A 23,411-nucleotide genomic window follows, 5' to 3' on the forward strand; every position below is an offset into this window, starting at 1 on the left:
TTGTTTTATTTTTGAGACTAATACCTGATACAGTGTATAGGATAATATTGTTATAAACGAATAGAACATACTTTTCTAATACATCACAATATGCTGTTATCTTATGTCATTGTTTAAAAGGATAGAATGAAATTGAACACAGCTAGGTCAAAGAGTAGTTCACCATTTACACCACATGCACTATAAAGTACTGATTGGTACACAACGGTAAATTGACAAAGATAGTCTTGCAGATTTCACAATCTCATGTCATCCCTTATTTCAACAATTGTACCACATTTACCAAATGCACTATAAAGTATAGATTGGTGCACATGAATAAATATGAAAAAGTTGTCTCACACATTTCACAATCTCATGAGTCCCTTATTTCACCACTTGTACCATGTGTACCAGATGCACTTCATATTGCAAATTAGTTCACATGAGTGAATCTGTAAAGATTGTCCCATGCAATTCATCTCATGTCAAAATTGTAAGGCATCAGCCACAAAGATATTTTTCAGGAATAAGTTAACAATTTTTAACAAAATAATTTCAAAAGTATTAGGTACGCTTAATTACAACCAGTTTTATAATTGTTGTTTTCCATTCATTGATTGTTATTATAAATAAATTTCTCAGTAATAAATAATAACAGGAAAAAACAATAACACCGGATATATACATGTTAGAAAGTGTAATATTGACAACACACCACATCAACAACAAAAAACACATTTTCCTTTCCCAAAAATGTGTGAAATTTGAAATTTTTCTCTGAAATAACATAAACAATATAGACCAAAAAGCAGTCCTAAAAATTGTGTTTTCAGCAGTGTATTCAACGATTTATAAGTAGCCGGGAACAAATAACGGAAAGGCAATAACTGGCACATTGAGGTAGTTTTATCTAATAAAACTATGATTAAGTACACTTTAAATCAAGTTGGGGCTAAACTGATCAAGTTTTCACAACACAAATGATTGAATTCTATACATTATGTTGAAAAATTTACCTCGAAAAAGGAGGTAGGGTTATATAGACAGCAAAAGTGGTGCAAACAAACAACTGAGCAATGCTCAAATATATTGAGATCATACATTAGTAGGTCATGGATCATAGGTCATCAATATACATTGAGGTCATGCATTGGTACATGTACATTAAGGCCTGAGAGAGAGAATTTTTTTCAGTGAAATATAGGATTCAGGCAAAATTTGAAAACAATGGAAGCAATAGCCTTGTAGTGACCATCTATATCTAAATACTGGAAATTTGAAATTGATTGGTCCATCAGTAGTCATATAAAAAGATTTTTCTTGACAACAGCAATAAGTTAAAATACAACAAACAACAACCAAAACTCTGCAAAACGATTCATGTGTATACTTTATGTCCATATATATATATATATATATATATACATCACAAGATATTTCAGAGTATTATATCCTAGTTTGAGAAGAATTGAAACTAATGTTAGTGGCAAATGAATATTCAATTTTAGTTAGTAATGATTTTGAAACTTATTTTTTAAGAGGCAAGAAAATGCATATATACCTATGGAACTAGAAGAGTAGCAGCATAAATGACTTTTGAAACATGTAAAACAGAGAACAATCAATTGAAAAATTTAATTGAGACAAAGAATAGGATATCAGTAGATCAGCAGTATATCATTGTAAAATCGTTTTTTGTATTTCGAATTGCAAGCTGAAGACAGTGACAATTTTTTTAATATTGCTATGTTGAACGTTATCGAGAAATTTATTAAGTGTTAAATTGCACAAATAGTCATAAAAATATATTATCAACCTAAGAAAATTTTCCTACGACAGTGAACACAAAAAATATTTAATGAGTAATACACAATACTAAAACAAGTAGTATATACAAAACAACATTAAAAAGTATGCAGGCTAAAATGGTTGAAAATGACAGATATATACATATTCAATTGGTGAATAAAAGGATTTTAGAAAATACGTTTAAAAGATATCTGATAGATTTCAGTTAAATTAAAATTAACTTTAACAGGAAAATTCCAACGACTATTTATACTGATTGATCTAACTTCATTATTATAGATATTATACTAAAGTGCATTCATCTTGGTTATTCAAAATAGAAATGAATCGCACGGTACAGGATTTCGGCTCACAAAAAAAATTTAAGAGGGGAAATACATACACTTACAAGCTTATGCTACGAAATTCCTCAATTAATCTGATCTAGAGAACATATCTAATATGAAGTAGGTGACATGAATATAAATATCAATAAAGTGTGTGCTGTCTGCTGTGTATGATTTCAGTCAGTTAAAAAACAATTTAAAAAAATCCAAAACAGACACAAAAACATTGAATAAAATCAACGTTTCTCTTTCACACACCGAAATATAGATATTATGAATTTAAATATTTAAAAAAGACAATTGAAGTAACAGTCACATCTTCGGTTGCGATTTTAATCAATTACAGTCAAGTACACCAACTAATAATTTGTCTATCTCTACAATCCTGGATTGAAAGACTTCTTTTTCAAAAGTGAATTTCATGTATTCTATATTCAAACACTTTCATCAGATGGTATTATTTCACTAGACCACCATTCAGCATCCAAATCAGGCCCACTTCCACCAAAGATTGAAGGAAGAAATGAAGGCTCAATTACCTCATGAAGTTTTTCAAAATTGCTACCATGGAGCTGCAACTGAAAATGAAAAAAAGGATACATTCTACTGTGGAGACATTTATGATATTTTCTATATTATATGAAGGGCTTAATTCTGAAAATTTGTTCGATCTAAACGACTGAAGTCAAGTCGAGTTCACTTCGAGTCTGAGTCATAGTAGATTTCATTAATCAGGAAATTTTTCCCAAGTATAATGATACCTCGGTAGTCGAATGATTGATACCCTAAAATTCCACTCAAAAAGAAATTTGGTGCTCAATCACCTGAATGCGCCGCCGAGTGAGATGACGTCATCCATACCGCACATCTCGGCTGCCTCTTGAACATACAACAAGAGGGCGATGCTCAAATATGTGGACACAAAGGCCAAAACAAAGTAGTGTGGGTATGGGTATGCAATCTGTCACAGTAGATCACTGGTACCGCAATCCTCTCGACTAGTGGGAAAGCGAAACCGCAATTTTGATAATATCATTACACAAAAAAAAAATCCCATAGAGCCCACAGAAATTTTCTCAAACGTACAGAAACTGTTTTTTCATAATTTTAACTTTATTAGGTATACATTTAATTGATTATTGGACACGAAGTGGACATAACGATCGTTTCAATATTATGTTGTTGTTGTTCTTGTTCTTTGACACGTTTTTAAAAAGTCGCTTTTCTCTTCGAATACTGGACCAATTGCTTTTGAAATTTTCAGTGGTTGAAGATAAAATTTTTCTCCAGAAGGCTATTACTTTTTTTTTCGCTATGACGTCATCAAAATTATTGCCATTGGGTGGCGCTACGTGTCCATATATTTGAGCATAGCTCTCTTGTTGTTGTTTAGGTACAAGTTTTGTTAATATTTTGGGTATTTTGAAATGCGCACGAAAAAAATTAAAATAATTACCATTTTTTATTATGGCAAAAAAAAGTTTCAGTACTCGAACAAATCGGTAGTCGAACAGATAACACTAATCATGAACAAATTATGTTCGACTACCGAGGTATCACAGTATAACAACATATACAATAAAAAACTGTCTTCATAGCAAAGTTATCATATGGCCAAGAACTTTCTGACATTCATGAAAAAAACAGTAAATTTAACTAGAATAAAACTATTATACAAACCCTTCTCTTCATTTTCTCTTTCAAAAATTTATTGATGATCATATAAATCATGTCAAAAACGACAGGTTCGTTAACAATGTTCAAACTTTTCACTCGAACAGGCATAGCGTCCTAGAAATATAAAATTATTTGATTCTTATTAATTTATATCAGAGAAATATTTTAGTCGAATAACAAATAGGTAAGTTAATTAAATGATTAGACATGATGAAACATAACTGACTACATCATAATATACCGTAGTTACTTCATCAGTGTCAGTGTTGTGGAAAATTTACAGCGGACTCAAAATCTTAACTTTGGAAATATTAAATAACAACTCTCTCGCCGACTCCTGGTTAACAATAATTCTCCTGCTGGCTACAACTAATCCCATGCCATACACATCATGAACCGTTAACCGGGTGCGAGGCCTCGGTTTGGCCGTATTATCAGCTTTCCTATCCACAGGATATATATGTAAATCCTATCTTAAAATAAAAGGAAATGAGCGAAAATTTCATTTCATTTAAATAAAACAAATTTCCATGAAATATTACCTGTAATAACCCAAGCATTCTTCTGCCAATACCAGGCATTTGGGTCGCAATTGAAAATCCAACATCATATAGATTTTGAATGACACATAACCCACAAATCTAAATACAAGCAGACTCCTTATTAATAAATAATCATAATATTATATCTGGCAGATAAAAGCATGTCTATGCATTGGATACAGCTAGTTCAAGAGTAGGCAAGAGGCCAAAAATGTTGCCCACCTAGATTTGCGGGCCATGTAATCTGACTATCAATCTTCACAAATTAGGGTGCAGAAAAGGAATCAGCGACAGATTATTAGAAACCATCGAAAAACGATAGATTAAATTACAAGGCAAGAATGCGTAAGCTGTGAACAAAAATGAGCGATATGGGGATTTTAACAAAACTTTGTGGGCAGTACTGGGCACTAAATTAAAACTCTAGGCTGTGCGTGACGGCACACCGCAATGGCACAAGGCGAAGGTAAGAGGGTGTGCAATGTACGCCGTCAAATCGAGTGAGCGAGAAAACGTAAATTTAGGGCAGGCTTGGCAGCATCCGGTGATCCAGATTGTGCACCCCAACGGAGGTAGTTTACCTATGCCAGAGTTAGTTGAATAAATAACAGAGTTCATCATTAAAAAATACGTAGCGAACACTTCTGCATTCATGGCTGAGGGGTCAGCAAAATTTACAATCGACCAACTCAAAAATTTTGATTAAAACTCCGAGAGAAATGTTCACTCCGAATCGAGGTTTGAACTTTATTAACAAAATCAAATCTTGATATGAGAAACCCTGGCATAAGCATGCATGCATATGATATTAATATAGAATTATCATGGTGATAGGAACAACAACCCAAAATAATGTACCTGAAGTTCTTCTTGTTCTAGTAATTTTTCGAGTGTTACAATAAGCAGTGCCACAAATCTCAACATATCGTCAGATTTTTTGAAACCATAACCTGAAATTTAATTCATATTTATCTTTATAGAGTTCATAACCATAAATACAATATTAAGTTGAGGTTGTACCAAGCTTTCATATACCATGATTGGGCATCATCAACTTATACACTGATATTTATGAAACAATATTACATTTGAATGGTACAAGATCAGCGTAATGATTTCGAGGTTGTCAAATGTTACATTGAAGGAGGAAAAATTTAAGCATATAAAGAGACATAAATTGTGAATTATAGATTTAGTCATCTTCAATGATTTTTTTCTATCACTTACCAGGTCGACCAATTATAATAAATTCCCCATTTTTACTTTTCTTATCTTGCAAAGGAACAACGGCACCTGCAGTTGCGAGATGCTCTAATTTCTTGGGATTACTAACCTAAATAAAAAAGATATCAATCATTTTTTTGAATATTAAAAAAAATGTGTCAATTGAAACACAATTCGAAAAGACCTTGATTTGAAGGATAGGATTTTCATATATAATCCCGAGGAGAAGAAAGCTGATAAAACGGCTTAAATATAAGTCATACCATGGCCTCTCATCCAGCTATTGCCGGATTAGGGATCTATGGCATTAGTTTGCCAGTATTGCACGAATTGGTGATGGAGCTGTAACCAATCGGCGGTTATGTCAACCACCCTATGACAGCGAAGAGGTCAGCAACCCTCTTGCATATAATTATCAACCCATAGGATTTGAACCATCGAACCCACGCAGGGTAATCAGAGGTCCAGTGGCAAGTGTATTCCTAACACTCAGCACAATGTGCCATAACGCCAATGCTATAAGTTTCTGCACATTTTAATGTTTTCCATGCCCTCCTATCCCCATATATATTGACTATTATAATATAAATTAACAGTAACAATGTTATAAACTTGGAAGCTGGAAATATATATAAATATGTACTATGTAGGGACGATGCTCTATTGCAGTGAGTCTCAACTGTTTTTTTTTAACAAAGATCAGATCATAAAACTTCAAAATTACCATGGTCTCGTCAGTTATTTCAAATGCAACCTCAAATAAATTATATACCAATATGCATGAAGTGGTTTTATGATTCTTTTTTAATGGAAATTATTACATATTCTCTTTCTTGTCAATTGTCTTAACTAGTTTCAAGGAAGGGAGATATTCTCTAAAAATGATTTTTATGATAGGAAATATTTCAATGTCAAAAAATTATACCACATAACAAGTGAAAAAAAAAACTCACAAAATTGAACAATTCTTTCCATTCTATTCTTTGTTTGTGATAATTTAACAGAGTCAAAAATGCACGATCTTCATCAAATTTTCGTCTCTCAAAAATCTGCAGCAAAAAGAATTATCATTCTTTTATAAATATGGGAACAGGAAGGACATAAATATACGGTTAAGTCAAATTGAATTTCAATATTTATAATCCTCGTAGAACCTATAATAGTATAGTTAGCCTCTTTTAGAACACATTCTAGAATTGGGCGTTTCATATATTCAAATAATTTTTATTCTAATACATGCAATATTTGAATCTGCATTTGTAATGAACAGGCTTATAAGTTCAAGCACAAGTATAAATGAACATTATATGACAAGGAAAAGATGGATCGACTACAAGGCCACGAATATTTATTAAAAAAAAGTTAATAAAAAACAAAATACGACATAGAAATCATCGCACATTCAAACAATATCTATTTCAGTAGACACAAAAATCATTGTGTTAAAAATACCCATCAAAATTGATATTACATACATGGTAATCCCTCCCAATAAAAAAAAAAAAATTCTAAATGACTTCTCTGAAAATGAAAATTCATTAAACACTTCAACTTCTGTTTGTGTATGATTGTACCTAAAAATTTTAGTAATCTGAGACGCGCTTTGCACAAAAGTTATCTCTCTAGAAAACATTCCAAATCACATGGGTTCCAGATTTTTTGGGGTAATCCTGTGTGACAATAAAGATTGGGATATTCAAGATGGCTCTCTGACAAATTAGCAACACAACACACAACATTTATGTGTAATAAACATAAAATTTCATCTTACCTCAACAAAAAAGCATCATCAGATCGAATTAATTCTAATCCATTACTTTCTTCATGAAATCTAGTTTTCAATTTATCAATCGCAGCCAATCTCTTATCATTATCTTCAGGTTCGTTTAATTCCGCCACAGTTTTGTTCAATAGTTCCGAAGACAATGTACATTCATATCTTTCACACATTATTTCAATTAGAAAGTAATGGATAACTAAAGCAAAAATTGTTAATAAGCATAATATTAGATTATTAAACTAATAACACGATATGGAATAATATCCATTTTACTATTTTAGCATAGAAATGTTCAAGACCAAAAAATTCAGTTCAAATAAATTCATCGAAAAAAGTATTCTTGAAAATTCAGGAAATCATCATAATCAACCATTTTTTTGTAAAACTCATATTTGTAGCTAAATCTTGATGCAAGTCAGATTACATATCATTTGGCATATTTGGCGCTTTCTACCCCAAGCAAAACAAAAAAATTCTGAATAATAACAAATAAACACTTACGGTAGTAATTTCATCATTATATATAATAATAGAAATACATTATGCTATAGATCCAAGTGATAATATAGAAAAAAAAATATGGCTTCGCAAATGAACAATTATCTGTTTTTATTAGCTAAGTATTAGGCAATGCATTGTGGTGAGTACCGGTAATTTATTGTGATATTATATATGAATATAGAGCAGGGTGGTCTAAATCCAGGCCCGCGGGCAACATGTGGCCCGCCACATCATTATCTGTGGCCCGCATCGCATTCGGAGAAGAATCAAAAAATGGCATTTCGTGTTGTTTTGTCATAAAATTAACCAAAAAATCTTTTGATATATTGTTGCATCACTATTGTCACTGAATTGACTAGTGTTATGGCTTGCCGAGGCAACTAGCGAAGTTAAACGAGCAGAGTTCTTGGCACTATTGTGGCCCGCAAACAATGCAAAAGTAATTTTGTGGCCCGCGGAGCTGCCAATCTTGGACCCCCTGATATAGAGTATAATATATTTATGGGAATATAACAACCACAGTAAATACAAACATGTTTAAGGATATATGGATTGATTATAAAATCGCAAACTCAACAGGGGCAAGTATTGATAGTTGATTTTATAAAATACTTATTAGATTTGTTTAAAGTAAGATCCAAAGCCTGCAACTGAAATTGGAAAAAACAGGTAAAAAATCAGGAAGATAGTCGAGGCACGGCAAGAATATGAAATGATTAATGATAAGAAGCTTCCAATAACATATGAAATGATTATTACAAACAAATTTATCAAGAAAATGAATAGAATGGAAAAAAGGTATCTGGTTTTAGTGAAGATGTTCATAAATGTCGATAATATGTAATATGATCACCAAAATGATTATAACATTTTTCAGAAAGAGAAATATAAATTTAGTTGTAGTAATATATCACCCACCAAATATTGTATTAAAAAGTCCTGGAATAACTAAAAATGAAATGTTGGAAGACATAAAATGATGAATTTCCAGCATAGGCACTTTAAAAACAAGGTCATAATAGACATAAATGTCTTAGAAAAAGCATGTTTAACAAACATTTCTGGGGAGTACACTATTAATTTAAATATAATTATCAGTCATTTGATTGTTAAAATAGTGGAAAATTATTTTAATATTATTACCAATTTCTCAAAGATTTGATTTAATATGATTCTTTAAAATGGTATGAGTTGTCAGATTATAGTAATTGAGCTGTCAAAAGATAAGTTGGGGAAAAGTTTTCAATCTGGAATATATAAAAATCTGTATAAATACATTAAATGTGAAAAAAAAATTCTCAAATTTGAAATGCTAAAATTGAATTTTGTTATTACTTTTTATTCAATGGCCTCCGATGATAAATCTTTATATTTTATAATTTTGTTTAAAATCAAAAAATACTGAGAGAAGAGTTGCGAGTTACTAATGATGCGCTAAGACTTAAGAGCTTTATATGGTTTCATCTTTGCGACAAACGTGTAAGTAGAAAGTGAATGACAGATTATTCATATCTTATCAAGCATATGTAATGAAGCAATGTAGGTACATATGAAAATGGGAAATTTTGTAAGCATCATGGGCTATTAGTAAAACATTCTCTGTGATTATGCACGATATATTTACCATTTAATGGTAGCAAAGGAAAAAAACTTTACTCAGACACTTGATGATTTAATACTAGCAAAGACACATATAAATAAGACACATTTGCACAGATATAATTGCTTCCCGGATGACTTTGAAATTAAGATAATATTAAAATTGGATGGTCAATTAGTACATCACAGCTTTTAAGTATAAACAGAATCTATAACGTATGCATAAAGGGAAGTACATTGCATAAAGTAGTTGATTGTCAAATGGCTTAATGTGATCAAGTAGAATTAAGGACATACCTAATCCAGTAACTGATATACAGTTCAAATACAAACTTAATATCCACAATAGATAGAGTCTATCAGGAAAAACAAAACACTATATCAATTAATGTTGATATCTGATCAGTTACCAGAAAAAGAAATTAAAAAAAAACTTTGATTGTTGTTCTATAACATTTCGAAAATTTAAATTCAGGAGTTACTGGATTATGTGGAAATGGAATTGAAGGCAAAATAAGTGTATAGAGAGTGCATGCCTACGAGCTACTTCAATACAGCAAATCCAGGTGGCTAAGTAACTGAGAAAATCTAATAAAAACCACACTTTGCAAACTTCACCATGTTGTAAACTAGATAGCTATTATTGTTAGCAACACCATAATATAGTGAACCAAAAACCACCAGAAAAAAAAACTTCAAATGTAGGTCGAATTTGATGATAAATACAGATGGTACAGAACCCTTGCTCTTTGCTAAAACATATTTTTATGATATTATCAGTACTATACTATAATGATTGTTCATATTTCTCTGGTTTACTATCACACTGTAGTCCATATTTTAAAAAACTTGTTCTTATCTTAGCTCATAGTAATAATAATAAAATTTTAAAAGTACTGGACCCAAACTGGAACCTTGCGGTACGCTTCACCATCATTACACATTGTAATAAAAATTAACTAAAAAAACAAACGGATGGTTAAACAAACTGAAAGCAAAAAGCATACAACACCAAAACCATTAAGGGATGCATCAAACTGGAACAATTTGGTTAGAAATAGCTCAAATAAAGTTTTGAAAATCATTCAAACCATAAAGAGCGAGAACACAGGCATAGGTAACGAAAAACGCAGAATTGAAAAAAAAGGTAAAATACACATAATTTTATTGTACTACAGAAATGGCCAATGATATCTTTGTCTGACCTTGTCAGATAATACTCAAGCATTGGGTACTATTATAATAATGATTAACTCAGCAACAAGAGCAAGGTACAATCACCTTTGGCATAATTTGGATTTGAAAAAAGAATAAGTGCAATTTCTTAATCTCAGCAAGCATGTGTACATACATAATCATTGTTTATCAGTAAAAAACAATTTGTGTTGAAAAATCACGAAATTACATCCAATTCTACTACATAAGAAAAAATTCAAAACCTCCAAAAAAAACATATTTGAGAGCACAAAGTACTATGTATATAGCTAGAATTTATACACAGCCACGTGTGAATAGAAAACAGCCCTTTTACAATATCACATTTATACATATGTCAGGTTGATCCGGTCCTATCTTTACAATGCAGTGTCTTCACCCTGTCCTACATCAGCTAAAATCTGTCTTGTCCACCAATCAGGATTCAAGTCTGGGCCAGAACCGCCCAAAGAAAAAGGCAGATTTGCAGGATCGATTTTTTCATGAAGCTTATCGAACTTGTCCCCATGAAGAGTAAGCTGTATAACAATATGCAAACAAACTTCAGAATGTTATTGACACAATCATTATAAAGGTGACTCAGACAACAAAAAGCGTACAAAGATGTGTTGCAATTGCTGATGAATAAACAGATATATGCCTATAAGTGTAAAATAATGGTATAATACTCTAAAATGCTTCCCCAAAATCACTTTCAGAGACTTTCAACTAAAAGCATAGTTGAAAATTAGATATTGAAGTTAAACTGCAGAGTTTGCGTCTTTTATGAATTATTTGAGTTCTGGATTATTTTAAAATCAATTCTAGGCATGTTCTTGAACATGGTCTGAACCTGAATTTGTTAAGAACCCCATAAAAAATAGATAACTTCAGAAGAAATTTAACACATTGATATAGATATTGGATAGTATCCGAATTGGGAACAGTGTTGTGTTGGTTCTCAAAATGTTTCCCAGGGCTCCGTGAGATAAACCTAGGGCCCAGCGAGCTATTCGTTTACTTATCAAAATACTGACTTGGCTAATTTGGTAACTGTCCAAAGAAGCAAAAAATACATCCGAGTCATTAAATAAAGTAGTTTTGATGAACTTAGGGACAGTAATCAGCAAGTAACAATGTTTCAATTATAAAAATTCAGAATTTCCCAGCTTACATAACTAAACTGAGGAGAAATCTTGGTGCTTTTAATTTAAACCAATCTCCAAGAGATCTATGCGTCATACAAGATAAGAAAAACTTGGCATACCCGATTTTTCATCTTCTCTTTCATGAAACTACTGATGATAGAGTAGATAACATCAAATACTAATGCTTCATGAATCATGTTAACACTTTTCACTCTGACAGGCATAGCATCCTGCAATGAAAATAAATTTTGAAATGTCTCTGCACTTCGAATAATTACAGTAACGTATAAATTGCACTTATCATTTGCACGTCAATTAGAACTGTTTTTAAAACGGAAACATTGCATAAGTCTTGAATCTACTGTTATCAATAACCTGAAAGTTTATTACATCATATTTTGTAGAAGAGTATTGAGTATCACTGACAACTTTCTTGTGAAATAATTTTCAGTATCCCAAAAAAAGCCTGTGTAAGAGCAATTTTGCCATCAAACAATTTGCATCAAAATCACAACCTTAAAATCAAATTTAAAGAATTTTCATCACCCGCAGACATCCAAGAATATTCATGCTCACATTCTGGCTTCTTAGAATTGCGACTTTTTAAAAAAAAGAAAAGAAGAAAAAGAATGTTGATTTTTTTAATAATACATACCGGTACTTCTAAAAATTTATAATATACCTGTATAATATGTAAAAATTTACTTCCAAGCGATGGCATCTGCATAGCTAAATAGAGTCCAAAATCCGCCATATCTTCGATAATCGTGAGGCCATATATCTGAATAAAAGTCAAGACTTGAAGTTGGAATACACTGATGCAGGTTTACCTCAAAGTAGACTCAATTCCGTTACCCACACGAAGGTGAAAAAACATCAGATTGATAATGTCTGTCTATAAGAAGTTATTTTAAAAATTATATCGAGAGGGAGCCCAACTAACTTATTTGAGACATGATGAATGAGATATGAACAATGATGGGAACACCAGTTAAATTTCAGATTCAAATTTCAAGCCCAAAATTTGTAGGCAATTCCGAACCGGGAAAATTCTGGTTCCTTACAAAATAAAGTACGGTAGGTCCTGCACATCAGTGGCTGATAGTGTAGGTAGAGCCTTGTTTGAAGTAGAAGGTGTATAAAACATCATTGAAAAATTTAGAGATGAAAGTTTGCTCAAAGCGGGATCGCAAACTCTCACATAAAGCAAACAGAAAAAGCATCCACTGGCAATGAGTGATGAATCATAACCACACGCCATAAATAACGTCTTTAATTTATTCACTACTAGATTGACTGTTCAAAAAACAGATGCAAAAAGCTTAGCTACTGTGCTAAGCAAAGTTAAACCTTTTCTTCAGCTTCTTCATCTGATGCAATATTTCAATAACAAATTCTACCTGAAATTCTTCATTTTCCAACAATTTTTCCAAAGTTAAAACAAGGACAGCAATAAAATGAACCATTGTTGTGTTATCATCAAATCCAAGGCCTAAAATTGTATCAACAAACTTATAAAGCCTTCATCAACAAAAAGGAAAAGAGCATTGTTTGAAGCAAGAGGCATATAAGTATTTTGTATAAAGTTTGGAAGTTTCGATTTTAAACACATCCAAATCATAGAAACAGCAGAGAGAAAATATGTTCCACAGAGCCAATATTCGAGGAAATTTTTGTAGCATAGTAATTTAAATGACACAACAAAATGATACATCATGCTAAATGCTAGGAATACGCTTGACACAGTACTGATTACCCTGCACGAGTTCACTGGTCCTATAGGGGGATATTTATATGCAAAAGGATTGCTGGACTCCTCGTCATTGTAGGGTGGTTCACAGAATTTCTAGTTGGTTATGGCTTCCTCCACCATCTAGTTCATGCATCTGAAACTAATACCTCACAAACTAATCCCATACTCGACATGGTCCCCTAACCGGTGAGAGGCTGTGGTATGCCAAAAACTCTTTTTAACGACTTTCCTCGCCCCAGAATAAAAATGAAAATCCAACCCTATCTAAATGAAATTACAAAAGATACTATGAAAAATATCTCCCAGTAAATACTCATAAACAACAAACCTGGCCTGCCAATAGTGATAAATGTACCATCCTTAGCTCTACGATCATACAAAGGAACTACAGCCCCACATCTAAGAAGATGATCAACTTTAGATGGATCATCCACCTGACAAAAAGAGAATCAAGAAAATTGACAAATTGAACAGCTTGTGGAAAAATTTATCAAAACGTGGCAGGCTCTCAGTCTAAACCCAAAAAACACAATCTATTGACAACTTATACCAGGGCTTCCCAAACTTAGAGCTGCGACCACCCAGGGGGGCGCGACACGAAAGCACTACAACCACTGTTTTAGACTGTTGATGCAAAATACAATTATCCAAACTAGTGAAAAACAAAAATCTCACAATTTTGAGAAAATAAATAGGATCAGAAAAGTGGCACGTGTCGACTTTGATTGACTTAACATGGGTCACAGGAAATTTTAATATACTGGAAAGGGTTGCGAGATTAAGTTTGGGAAGTCCCGACTCATATCATTCAAGCCTATCACCAGTGAAGTAAAATTGGTTTACAATTGCTATCATGAGGATTAAATTGAATCAAGATCATTTGATAAGTAATAATAGTACTCGTCAATGCAATCATAAAAGTCAGTTAGAGACAGAATTTAATCAACTTTAAATATTTGAGAGTGTTTGGCTCACCAAATCAAAAAGTTCCCTCCATTCCTTTCTTTGTTTATGGTAATTGAAGAGCATTGTGTAAGCACGATCCTGATCAAACTTTCGAACGCGAAGAAATCTGGAGAATGATAATCGGACTTTATTAAATTCTGAGTTTACGGACAATGATAAGATGTCAATGTTCGATAGGTGTAGCGAAAATTGTAATCGCTCAATGTCAGAGTGTTGCTCAATCCATCAATATACTGATATATCAATTCCGCAATCAGTCTACCTAAAGACCTCACATTGACAAACAAGTGCAGTTTTAAGTATTCTATGACGTCTGCAGCTGCCGTTAAACCATGACGGTATTTCCATACCATGGCCGCTACGGCCAAACCTATGGCGACTGACTTTTTAGCTGCCACAAACCAATGTCGAGCTGCCGTTACCGTGGCAGCAAATTGAAAACCAATGGCAGGTAAAATTTTGCTGCCGTAACCGCGGCAGGTGGGTCGTAAGGACAGGGCTGTCCCTTATGGTGATAAATATTGGGTAAGTTGGAACGTTTTTCTTATGGATACAGTCTTGATGGATTTGGGGTTAGGGTTTAAGTAGATATAATTCCGAATGATCAATTAGAATTTGGTACATTAGTTTGTGAATATACCGTTAATACTGATTACTGAATACAGAATAGCGCTATAAAACCATGGCAAGAGCTGCCGCGGTTCGTTCGTGGCAGGAGCTGCCATGAAGTGGTAAGAACTGCGCCTCTTGACAAAAGGCATCGACTGCAGACCAAGACCTAATAATGAAGCCATATCCAATTTGCAGACTTTATTCGAATATGCAAACAAATGCATGGCTGCATGGTGATTAGTAATTCAAGAATTCAGTTGAACTAGTTTCAAACATGTATCCAACTTCTGAACTTCGCAGCAAATGCGAGCATTTCAGATTTAGCATGTCAGATTTATATATTTCCAATATTTTATTTTTATAACTCAGGAATATGCAGAAATGTGGTATAACTCATACTGTCATATGATATTATACTATAGCCATTTCAGCATTTATTTGTTTCAGATGCATGGACTTGATGGTGGAGGGATGCATGCACAGATGGCACATGGCAGGATGAACTTGCAGGTGAACTCTTCGCCGCCGTAGGGTGGTTCACGTAACCGACCCGCGGTAAACCACTCTATGATGGCGGCAGTTCAGCAATCCTCTCGTACAATCAAAACTGCAAACCCACGCAGGGTGTAATCAGAGGTGCGGTGAGGAGCATATTCCTGTATTCCCTACCTTACAGCTTTAGCAGATGCACAACAATGCACACATTTTTGGGTCATAATAACATATGCAAAATTCGTTATGCTACGCCCACTGGAAGTACTTGTGGTACTAAACTATACTAGAGCCAAATATTTTTCATCTAATTATTATACCTTACCTCAATAAAAAAGCCTCATCAGATCGAATTAATTCCAATTCATTATCTTCTTCTTCAAATCTTGTTCTCAGCTTATCAATTGCAGCCAATCTCTTATCATTATCTTCCGGTTCATTTAATTCCTCAATTGCCTTTTTTAACAACTCAGGAGATAATGTGCATTTGTACCTTTCGCCCATTTTTGCTGATTCTGATTTACCGATGCAATGAAAATCTATACCGATGTCACTAAAAGACCGAATGCCAAGCTGGAAAAGGGAATTTCAGTTTACAGGCTTTGACTCGGGACAGTGGCTGTCAGGAGCTGTCCACATTGATATTCGCTAGGGAGCGCTACATGTAACCCTAATGCCCTCATTTTTTCATTCACGATAAAATTATTAAAAAGGCTGACTATTTTACCATTATTTCTTTAGCTGGCATTGACTTTTTATTCCGGAAAATATACAATCCACGTTTAGCTGCCCTTCTGATCTGAGACATTGTTCAGATTCATGGACCTTTTTTTGGTTCCATTATCTTTGCATCCACATTGGCTAACTAAATACACCCTGGGAGATTTTTACTCGTGGACACTTGCATTGATAATTGCACTCACGGTCATTTTCAACCGGCTAGCAATTATACCGCATAAAAACTGGCCACAAATGTAAGCATCCCGTCAGTAATCAGTAGTTAATTTTTTTCACAATGAAGCCTAGTTTTCTTTGCAGTGCAAAAGGTGATAGTACCACCAAATTAACCCGGGTGATCCAAAATTGAAATGAAAGTTTGTTTTGAGACACAAATATTCGTGGGTGTAAATGACCTTGGATTCAACTGTCTGTGGGTGCAAATGTGCGCGAGTACAAATGGCCATGAGTGCAATTGACCGCGGGCGCAAATATACATGGGTTTACATATCCGTGGGTGTAGATCAGCGCCGGATTAACCATTAAACAAAAAGCACGTGCTTAGGGCACCAAGCAAACAGGGGCACCACAGAAATTTTTAGAGCAGAATTTTATATAGTTCATCGGTGTTTATTAAAATATTACGAGTTCGCCAGACGACTAAAACTTCAAAATGTTCGCTTATTTTTCGTCTTCAAGTTTATTGGATTGGATCAAGTTTGATATTTATTGGACACGAAAAGGGCATATGAGTCGCTTTCTTAAATTGTCGATGCTTTTCTTCTTAGTATTCTCCTTGTTGCTGCTTTTTTGTTTTAAAAAAATTTCTTCTTCTTTCTAGAAATGAGACGAGGTCGGCTTTACAGAGATTCGACGAATCCGAGTAATAGGTCAAGGACTCGAATCGAATCCTCCGAGTCCGTGACGTCGCAATGTAAAAGTAGAAAACACGTTTTTGACTATACTACAGCATCGCGTGCTCACAAGCATACGTCGTAGCTCATATTTTTTCTCAAATGGTTCCGTAAATAGCTTTGAATAAATTTGATTATAGTGCTTTCCCATAATTCCAGATATTCCTAGCCTCAAATTTGCTATGTCGCGTGCGCAAATGGTAGAGAGATGCCACTCGTCGTCAATACAATGCTTGCAATTTAGTAGTTCATGTAAACGTTCTAAAACGCTCCATGCTTTCCATTGCTCCCTGTTTAGAGGATTGAACGTAATAAACTTGATTTAAAAGAGGTATTGATGAGATTTCCACTTGGGTTGATCCTGCGCATGTTTCATATTTATTTACTCGAATCGAAAACCCAAAAATATTGCGCTAACACATATTTTATTGTGTACCACATGTATACCAAAAAGGATAGATAGTTTAAACGCGTTTGGCGCATCATTGTTATAATCTATCAATAGTTTTTAACTTGCGTTATATTATTTGGATATATATCTGTCGTCGTTTTTATTAGGAGTGTTTATAATACACACGAGTGATATTGTTACATAACCTTGAATTTCAACTGGTTAAGTATTTAATTTACTGCGTAAATTAGTAAAAACAGAATTGATAGACTCGGTAAAAGCTACGTGGACTCGAAATCGAATCTGAGTCCAAAAAATGCCTGGCCCATCCCCACTATTTCAACGATCTAGTGGTCAGCGAAGTCGGGAGGTTTTTGATAAGGTAGAACAGGGTGGTCTAAACCCTGTCATGCGGATACATTTCGTGAGCACATAGAACAATCTTAGCGTATATCTGTATCTAATAGCAGATTTTGAGTTTTTTAGCTATTCCAAATGTGGTTGAGATCCCGAGATTCGAAGCCTTTTTTCTAACGTTTTGTGCACTTATTTTAGTAAAAACACTCCTCTGTTTTCAAGCGTGGGCCATGTGACAGTAGTGACGAAACGCAAAGCCGACATAACGCCGCGCAATCCGTTTTTTTTTTAGCTAGGTCCCAAAATACCAACTTAGACGGACTTGCGGCCCGCGAGACCTCCTCAAAAGTTTTTGCGGTCCTTCAACCTAGCAACCTTGGATCCGAGGTAGACTACTAGGTACCGGTGAAATTTCAAACTACAGTTATGACTTGTATCCTTTGATATTTCGATTCACGTTGAGACTGGACGAATGAATCTTCGTCACACTCCCTCAGGATTAGAGCTCAACTGATATTTCGCGTTTGCCGATATATATCGATTATATATAACAGTTGAAAAACCTAAAAATTTTTGTAAAAATTGTTCAATTTACTGTTGGTTGTGATTAATTTTAATGGATAATACACTTATGTGGTTTATTGTTTTTATAATTTAAATTACACAAAGGGGCACCAAAGTCTTCAGTGCTTAGGGCATAATCTGCCCCTCGTATAGATGTTCATGGGTGGAATCTGTATGTGGTTTACAGGTGCAATTGTATTAACAAAGACATGCTAGAGGAAAAACAACGGTTAGCAGAAAAATAGTGTCACGTCCGTCATCAAACCTTCGAAAAACGTGTCAAAGTTTATTGTCAAGTCAAAGTGCACAAGCGTTGGAATAATTATTATATCACACTGAAAAAAGCTCAACAATTTTTATTATTTTTTCCTCATTATTTCACCACATTCGACCTTATTTGCAAATTTTCTCAAAGATATGTAATAATCTTGTTTAGACTAACAAAGAGGCCACTGCCGTTGGAAATTTCATTTGCAATAAATGGACTCACTTCAGAGTCTTCAGGCATTCGGCGAGAAATTCTGTAGCCCTGGTGCATCTAATGTATAAGCCGCCTAAAAATAATAATAAAGTTATGAATCAGGCCTATATGTAATAAAATAATATACATGAACATCATTATGTTATGAATCAGGCCTATATGTAATAAAACAATATACATCAACATATGTTGTGAAATTTTTAACCAAGAGGTTAAAAACTAGGAAAGAAGACAATGAAAAGGTGTTTGAAAGTTTAAACAAAATTTTCAATATGACCACGAAAAGAGGATCTTAATGAATATCTCTGTTAATAATTTTCTCGCAGAAGTTAGGCAAGATTGTAGACATCTTTTCGTGAACCTGTTCAATGCCAAATAGCAAACTTTATCGTGATTAACATTAACTGTGCTATCAGTAACAAACAAGCAATCTTATCACTCGACGGCCATCTATGTCAATATTTGAGTAACAACACATGCACCGGTTTGATTATTTAGGCCGACGAATCACCAACAAGTTATTGTGAAACATTCAGCATGTAGCTATCGGTTGCGTCAGAAGGTATTTTTCAAGAAGTGTATGTCAGGATCAGGAGTTCCCAGTCACATATTTCTATTGTGCTGCAAAAAGTATGAAGTGTATCAAATCATATGTATGAAAATTACGTTTGATAGTCAAATGATCAAATCGCACTGGCGTATAAAATTTATTGTCATGTGGTGAAGTGCTCAACTGAAATAGTCAACCGCTAAATTTATACAGTGCAACAGCAATTCAGGTTAAGGATATGTACTATATATATATATATATATATGTAAATTTGTACAGTATGTACAAGAGATCGAATGGGAGTCACCAGACTACGTTTATCGTAATTGCGCCGGTGATGGTTGATGTCAGCAGTGTAGTCATGTAGTGAGAAGATTTTGTTCAGTGAAGTTCTGTAAAAAATCACAATATTCTTTATGTTGCCTACTTCCAATATCCAAAGACATTAATGAAGTGAGGACGTATAATATATGTATATTTTGAAATTTAACTATATATACCGGTATGTATTATTGGCAATTCGAATGAATGCGGCTGGTATCGTATAAGAATTTTTCAGTGCAAATCTATAATCGATTGTATTCTCAGACAATTGTCATATACCAAATATTGAACGAGAATATCGATCGGAGACCGAAAACTTATCGATCGAAACTGCGGTTTCGATTCATGACTCTATCTATAGTGACATCGCGTGTCCCATCACTAATTAATTATTAACTCGCTAATTATACGACAGAATTCATCCAAAATCAATAGGCTTCTGGTTCGAAATATGATGAATGCACATGCAAAATTTGGAGCAGATTCAACCACGCTTTCGTGGTTATCGTGAGATATCGCGTGCATCTAACAGACAGACAGACAAATACCTATCAACATACTTACCGATCTAAAGATCGATAAGTAAAAACTTAATCTGATTACTAGGGACGGTAAAACAATTTAATCGTTAACCGGGTAAAATCAACCGGTTAACCACAGCGTGGCGTTCGACGTAAAAAGTTATAATTCCAGCTTGAAAAGCTCTATTGGTTTTAAAGCAATTTCGCGTGATCCTATTCCGGTAGCGCTCAAAATTATTCACAGGTTGAGATAGTTCCATGTCCGCTGCACGGCAAGATATGTAGCCTACAGCGTAGCCTACTTCGGAAATACTGAATTTTTATTTTCAAAATCGCAACCCAATCATCTTCATTAATACAAATTATGGCGCATTTAAAAGGAAATTGGACTTCATTACCGTACTTTTTACCGTACTCATTACCGTAATATTTTTTAAATTTTTTGTGCCTACCAATACAGTTAGTGATATGCTTTTGAATTAAACGCAACGGGAGGTAAATTTGGGGAAAACTTCGGTCAAAATGAATTGTAACCGTTAGCCATCTAAAATGGATTAACCGGTTTACCATTCCCAGCCCTACTGATCCCTTGTTTTAGAATTTTCGATTGCGAAATTGCATCTCAAACAAACTACTTATTTAATATCCTTTATTAACCAATATAAATTCACAAACACTAATGCGGTTATGCGCGATCCGCAAGCTGAACGCGAGTGGAAGATTATAAAGTATTGTAGTGCCCATTGTCAAAATACAAGAAATGAAATCTATGAGATTTGATGAGTAGCGGAAGGTATTTTGTAATATAGAGCTAAATGAGGTTATTCCCGTTGCAAAATAGGCGGATATGCATAGCCGCAAAATGTGCCACACTGAAAGCCAGTGAGTGATGTGTGTGTATGGCGACTTGCGTTATATGCATAAAACGTTTCATTTAAATATTGTGCTTTTTTTCCAAATTACTTGCTTGCTTCATTGCTGGATTTATTATTGATTTGTAGATCGACATCTTTGTTATTTACACTATTTTGCTAAAAAAAATGGATTCGGCAAAGTCGCTGGGACGTTTAGCGGGAAAATCTGCTCTTGTTACAGGAGGAGGTCGTGGAATTGGTCGCGCTATCTGTCAAGTTTTTGCCAAAGAAGGTGCCAGTGTTGCAGTACTGGATGTAAATTCGAAGACGATTGAAGAAACTTTGAAGCTTCTGGATTCATCTCATGGCAACAAACATTGTGCAATTGTGTCCGATGTTACTTCTGCTGAAGAGGCAAAGAAATCGTTTGAAACCGCAAAGAGAGAACTTGGCATTGAAGCCACTATTCTAGTTAACAATGCTGGAATAGAAAAGGGAGCATTTCTGGATGATTTGACAGAACAAGATTATGACGACGTGATGGGAGTTAACGCTAAAGGTACATTTCTAATGTCGAAGGAATTTCTGCTGTCAGTAAAAGATGGAAGCGATAGCGATGGAAGCCCCCGTGGAGTAATAGTAAATATGTCTAGCATGGCAGGAAAACGTGGATTCCCCGAGAAGTCGAATTATTCTGCGTCAAAATTTGCAATTGTTGGCCTGACTAAAACTACAGCGATGGAATATGGAAAGCATAAGGTCCGCTGCAACGCTGTTTTGCCGAGTTTCATTAACACCCCGATGATACTGAGTCTTGACGAGCAAACTAGCAATATTCTTAAGCAACAAAATCCTATGGGACGATTTGGTGAACCGGAAGAAGTTGCTAACGTGTGTTTGTTCCTCGCTTCAGATGAAAGTTCATACGTTAATGGTGCCTGCTTAGAAATATGCGGTGGGTTTGGCGTGTAATGGACCTTGTTGTTCAGGGCAACATGGCCCCGAAATGCATTGGAAATTTGGTTCAATTTTAATCTTTATTTTTCGTAATTCATTATATATACAGATTATTTGATAAAATATTATGTAGTAATATTGCCAGAGTAGGCAGAATTCCTGCTTGCTCGATCGGTGCAAATTAGGTTGGAATTGTTATTCTCCGAAGGGCAAATATTTACATGTTGATACCATGTATCAATATCATATTCAGGATTTTCCGTCTCATTGCCGTTCATAGAGTCAAAAACTTAGTATTTTATTATTCGATGTTGTGTTATAAGTTATAACCTTAACATGTACATACCTTACATAATAAATAGCAATACCAAAAGGTAATAATCTTGATAATTAAGATATTGGTTCATTTTGTACATGCAATTAAAGATTCATGATATATGCTAACAACAATTTTATGAGACAATACAAATTTTGAGATGAAAACTTTATCGTTTTTATTAGTTGATAAAAAATTGGTTCAAAATTTTCTGTTGTCGTTTTGCTGGAAGCACCTACATCAGAATATTCTAGTAAAAAACCTAATGCGACACACAGTTTTACCGGGTTTGATAACCACTCAACTTTCGAAAAATCAAAATTGGGCTGAACGTTTCCTCAAGCAAAATACTATGGGAGGATTTAGCGCCTTAGGTTTCTAATGCATGATTGTTTTGGGCCCCAGCAAAGAGTTCATGCGTCAATAAAGCCTGTTTGAATTCGTCAATTTGGTCATGATATCTAGTCCAACTTTAAGAAATATGTTTGCATACTGGCAGTAGAGCGAAAACCCATATTTGGTTGACCCATTAGATCGCGTAGACTGTAGAGCAGGGTCGTCCAACCCGTGGCCCGATGAGGAGTTTCGAGTTTTCGGAATTAAATAAAAAAAAATTTGAGTAAAACTTCTATTTTTCGAGTGATGTAGTTAATATGAAGAACAATTTGTAAACAAATTCATTTTCCTGATATGCGCTCTGCCGTAAATATATATTATACTACTAGGCTCTGCTAGCCCTTTCAAACGAGCCATGAGTGCCATCACCAACTGGAAGATATCGATACATAAATAGTAGCTCACACACTTGGGCAGAATGGCAGTTTTAAAGACCACATTATTTGGCAGCACGTACTCGTACA

At 34.2% G+C, this 23,411-nt stretch overlaps 1 protein-coding gene and 1 pseudogene across 1 annotated transcript; one reads left to right on the forward strand and one right to left on the reverse strand.

Annotated features, from left to right (window-relative positions):
* Positions 1 to 24: 24 nt before the first annotated feature.
* On the reverse strand, positions 25 to 16,248 carry LOC120333445 (uncharacterized). Its single transcript, XM_078119434.1, has 15 exons — positions 15,931 to 16,248; positions 14,511 to 14,607; positions 13,864 to 13,969; positions 13,183 to 13,274; positions 12,465 to 12,563; positions 11,902 to 12,012; positions 11,019 to 11,173; positions 7,332 to 7,499; positions 7,078 to 7,081; positions 6,514 to 6,609; positions 5,564 to 5,669; positions 5,195 to 5,286; positions 4,337 to 4,435; positions 3,798 to 3,908; positions 25 to 2,695 (listed from the first exon to the last, which is right to left on the reverse strand). The coding sequence occupies exons 1-15, from the start codon at positions 16,107 to 16,109 to the stop codon at positions 2,552 to 2,554; spliced, it is 1,659 nt and encodes a 552-aa protein (XP_077975560.1). The 5' UTR covers positions 16,110 to 16,248; the 3' UTR covers positions 25 to 2,551.
* Positions 16,249 to 21,401: 5,153 nt separating this feature from the next.
* Positions 21,402 to 22,727, forward strand: LOC144431280 ((3R)-3-hydroxyacyl-CoA dehydrogenase pseudogene; annotated as a pseudogene).
* Positions 22,728 to 23,411: the final 684 nt, after the last annotated feature.

The sequence above is a fragment of the Styela clava genome, chromosome 13 (genome assembly GCF_964204865.1).
Source record: "Styela clava chromosome 13, kaStyClav1.hap1.2, whole genome shotgun sequence".
In the NCBI taxonomy this organism is placed as follows: Eukaryota; Metazoa; Chordata; class Ascidiacea; order Stolidobranchia; family Styelidae; genus Styela; species Styela clava.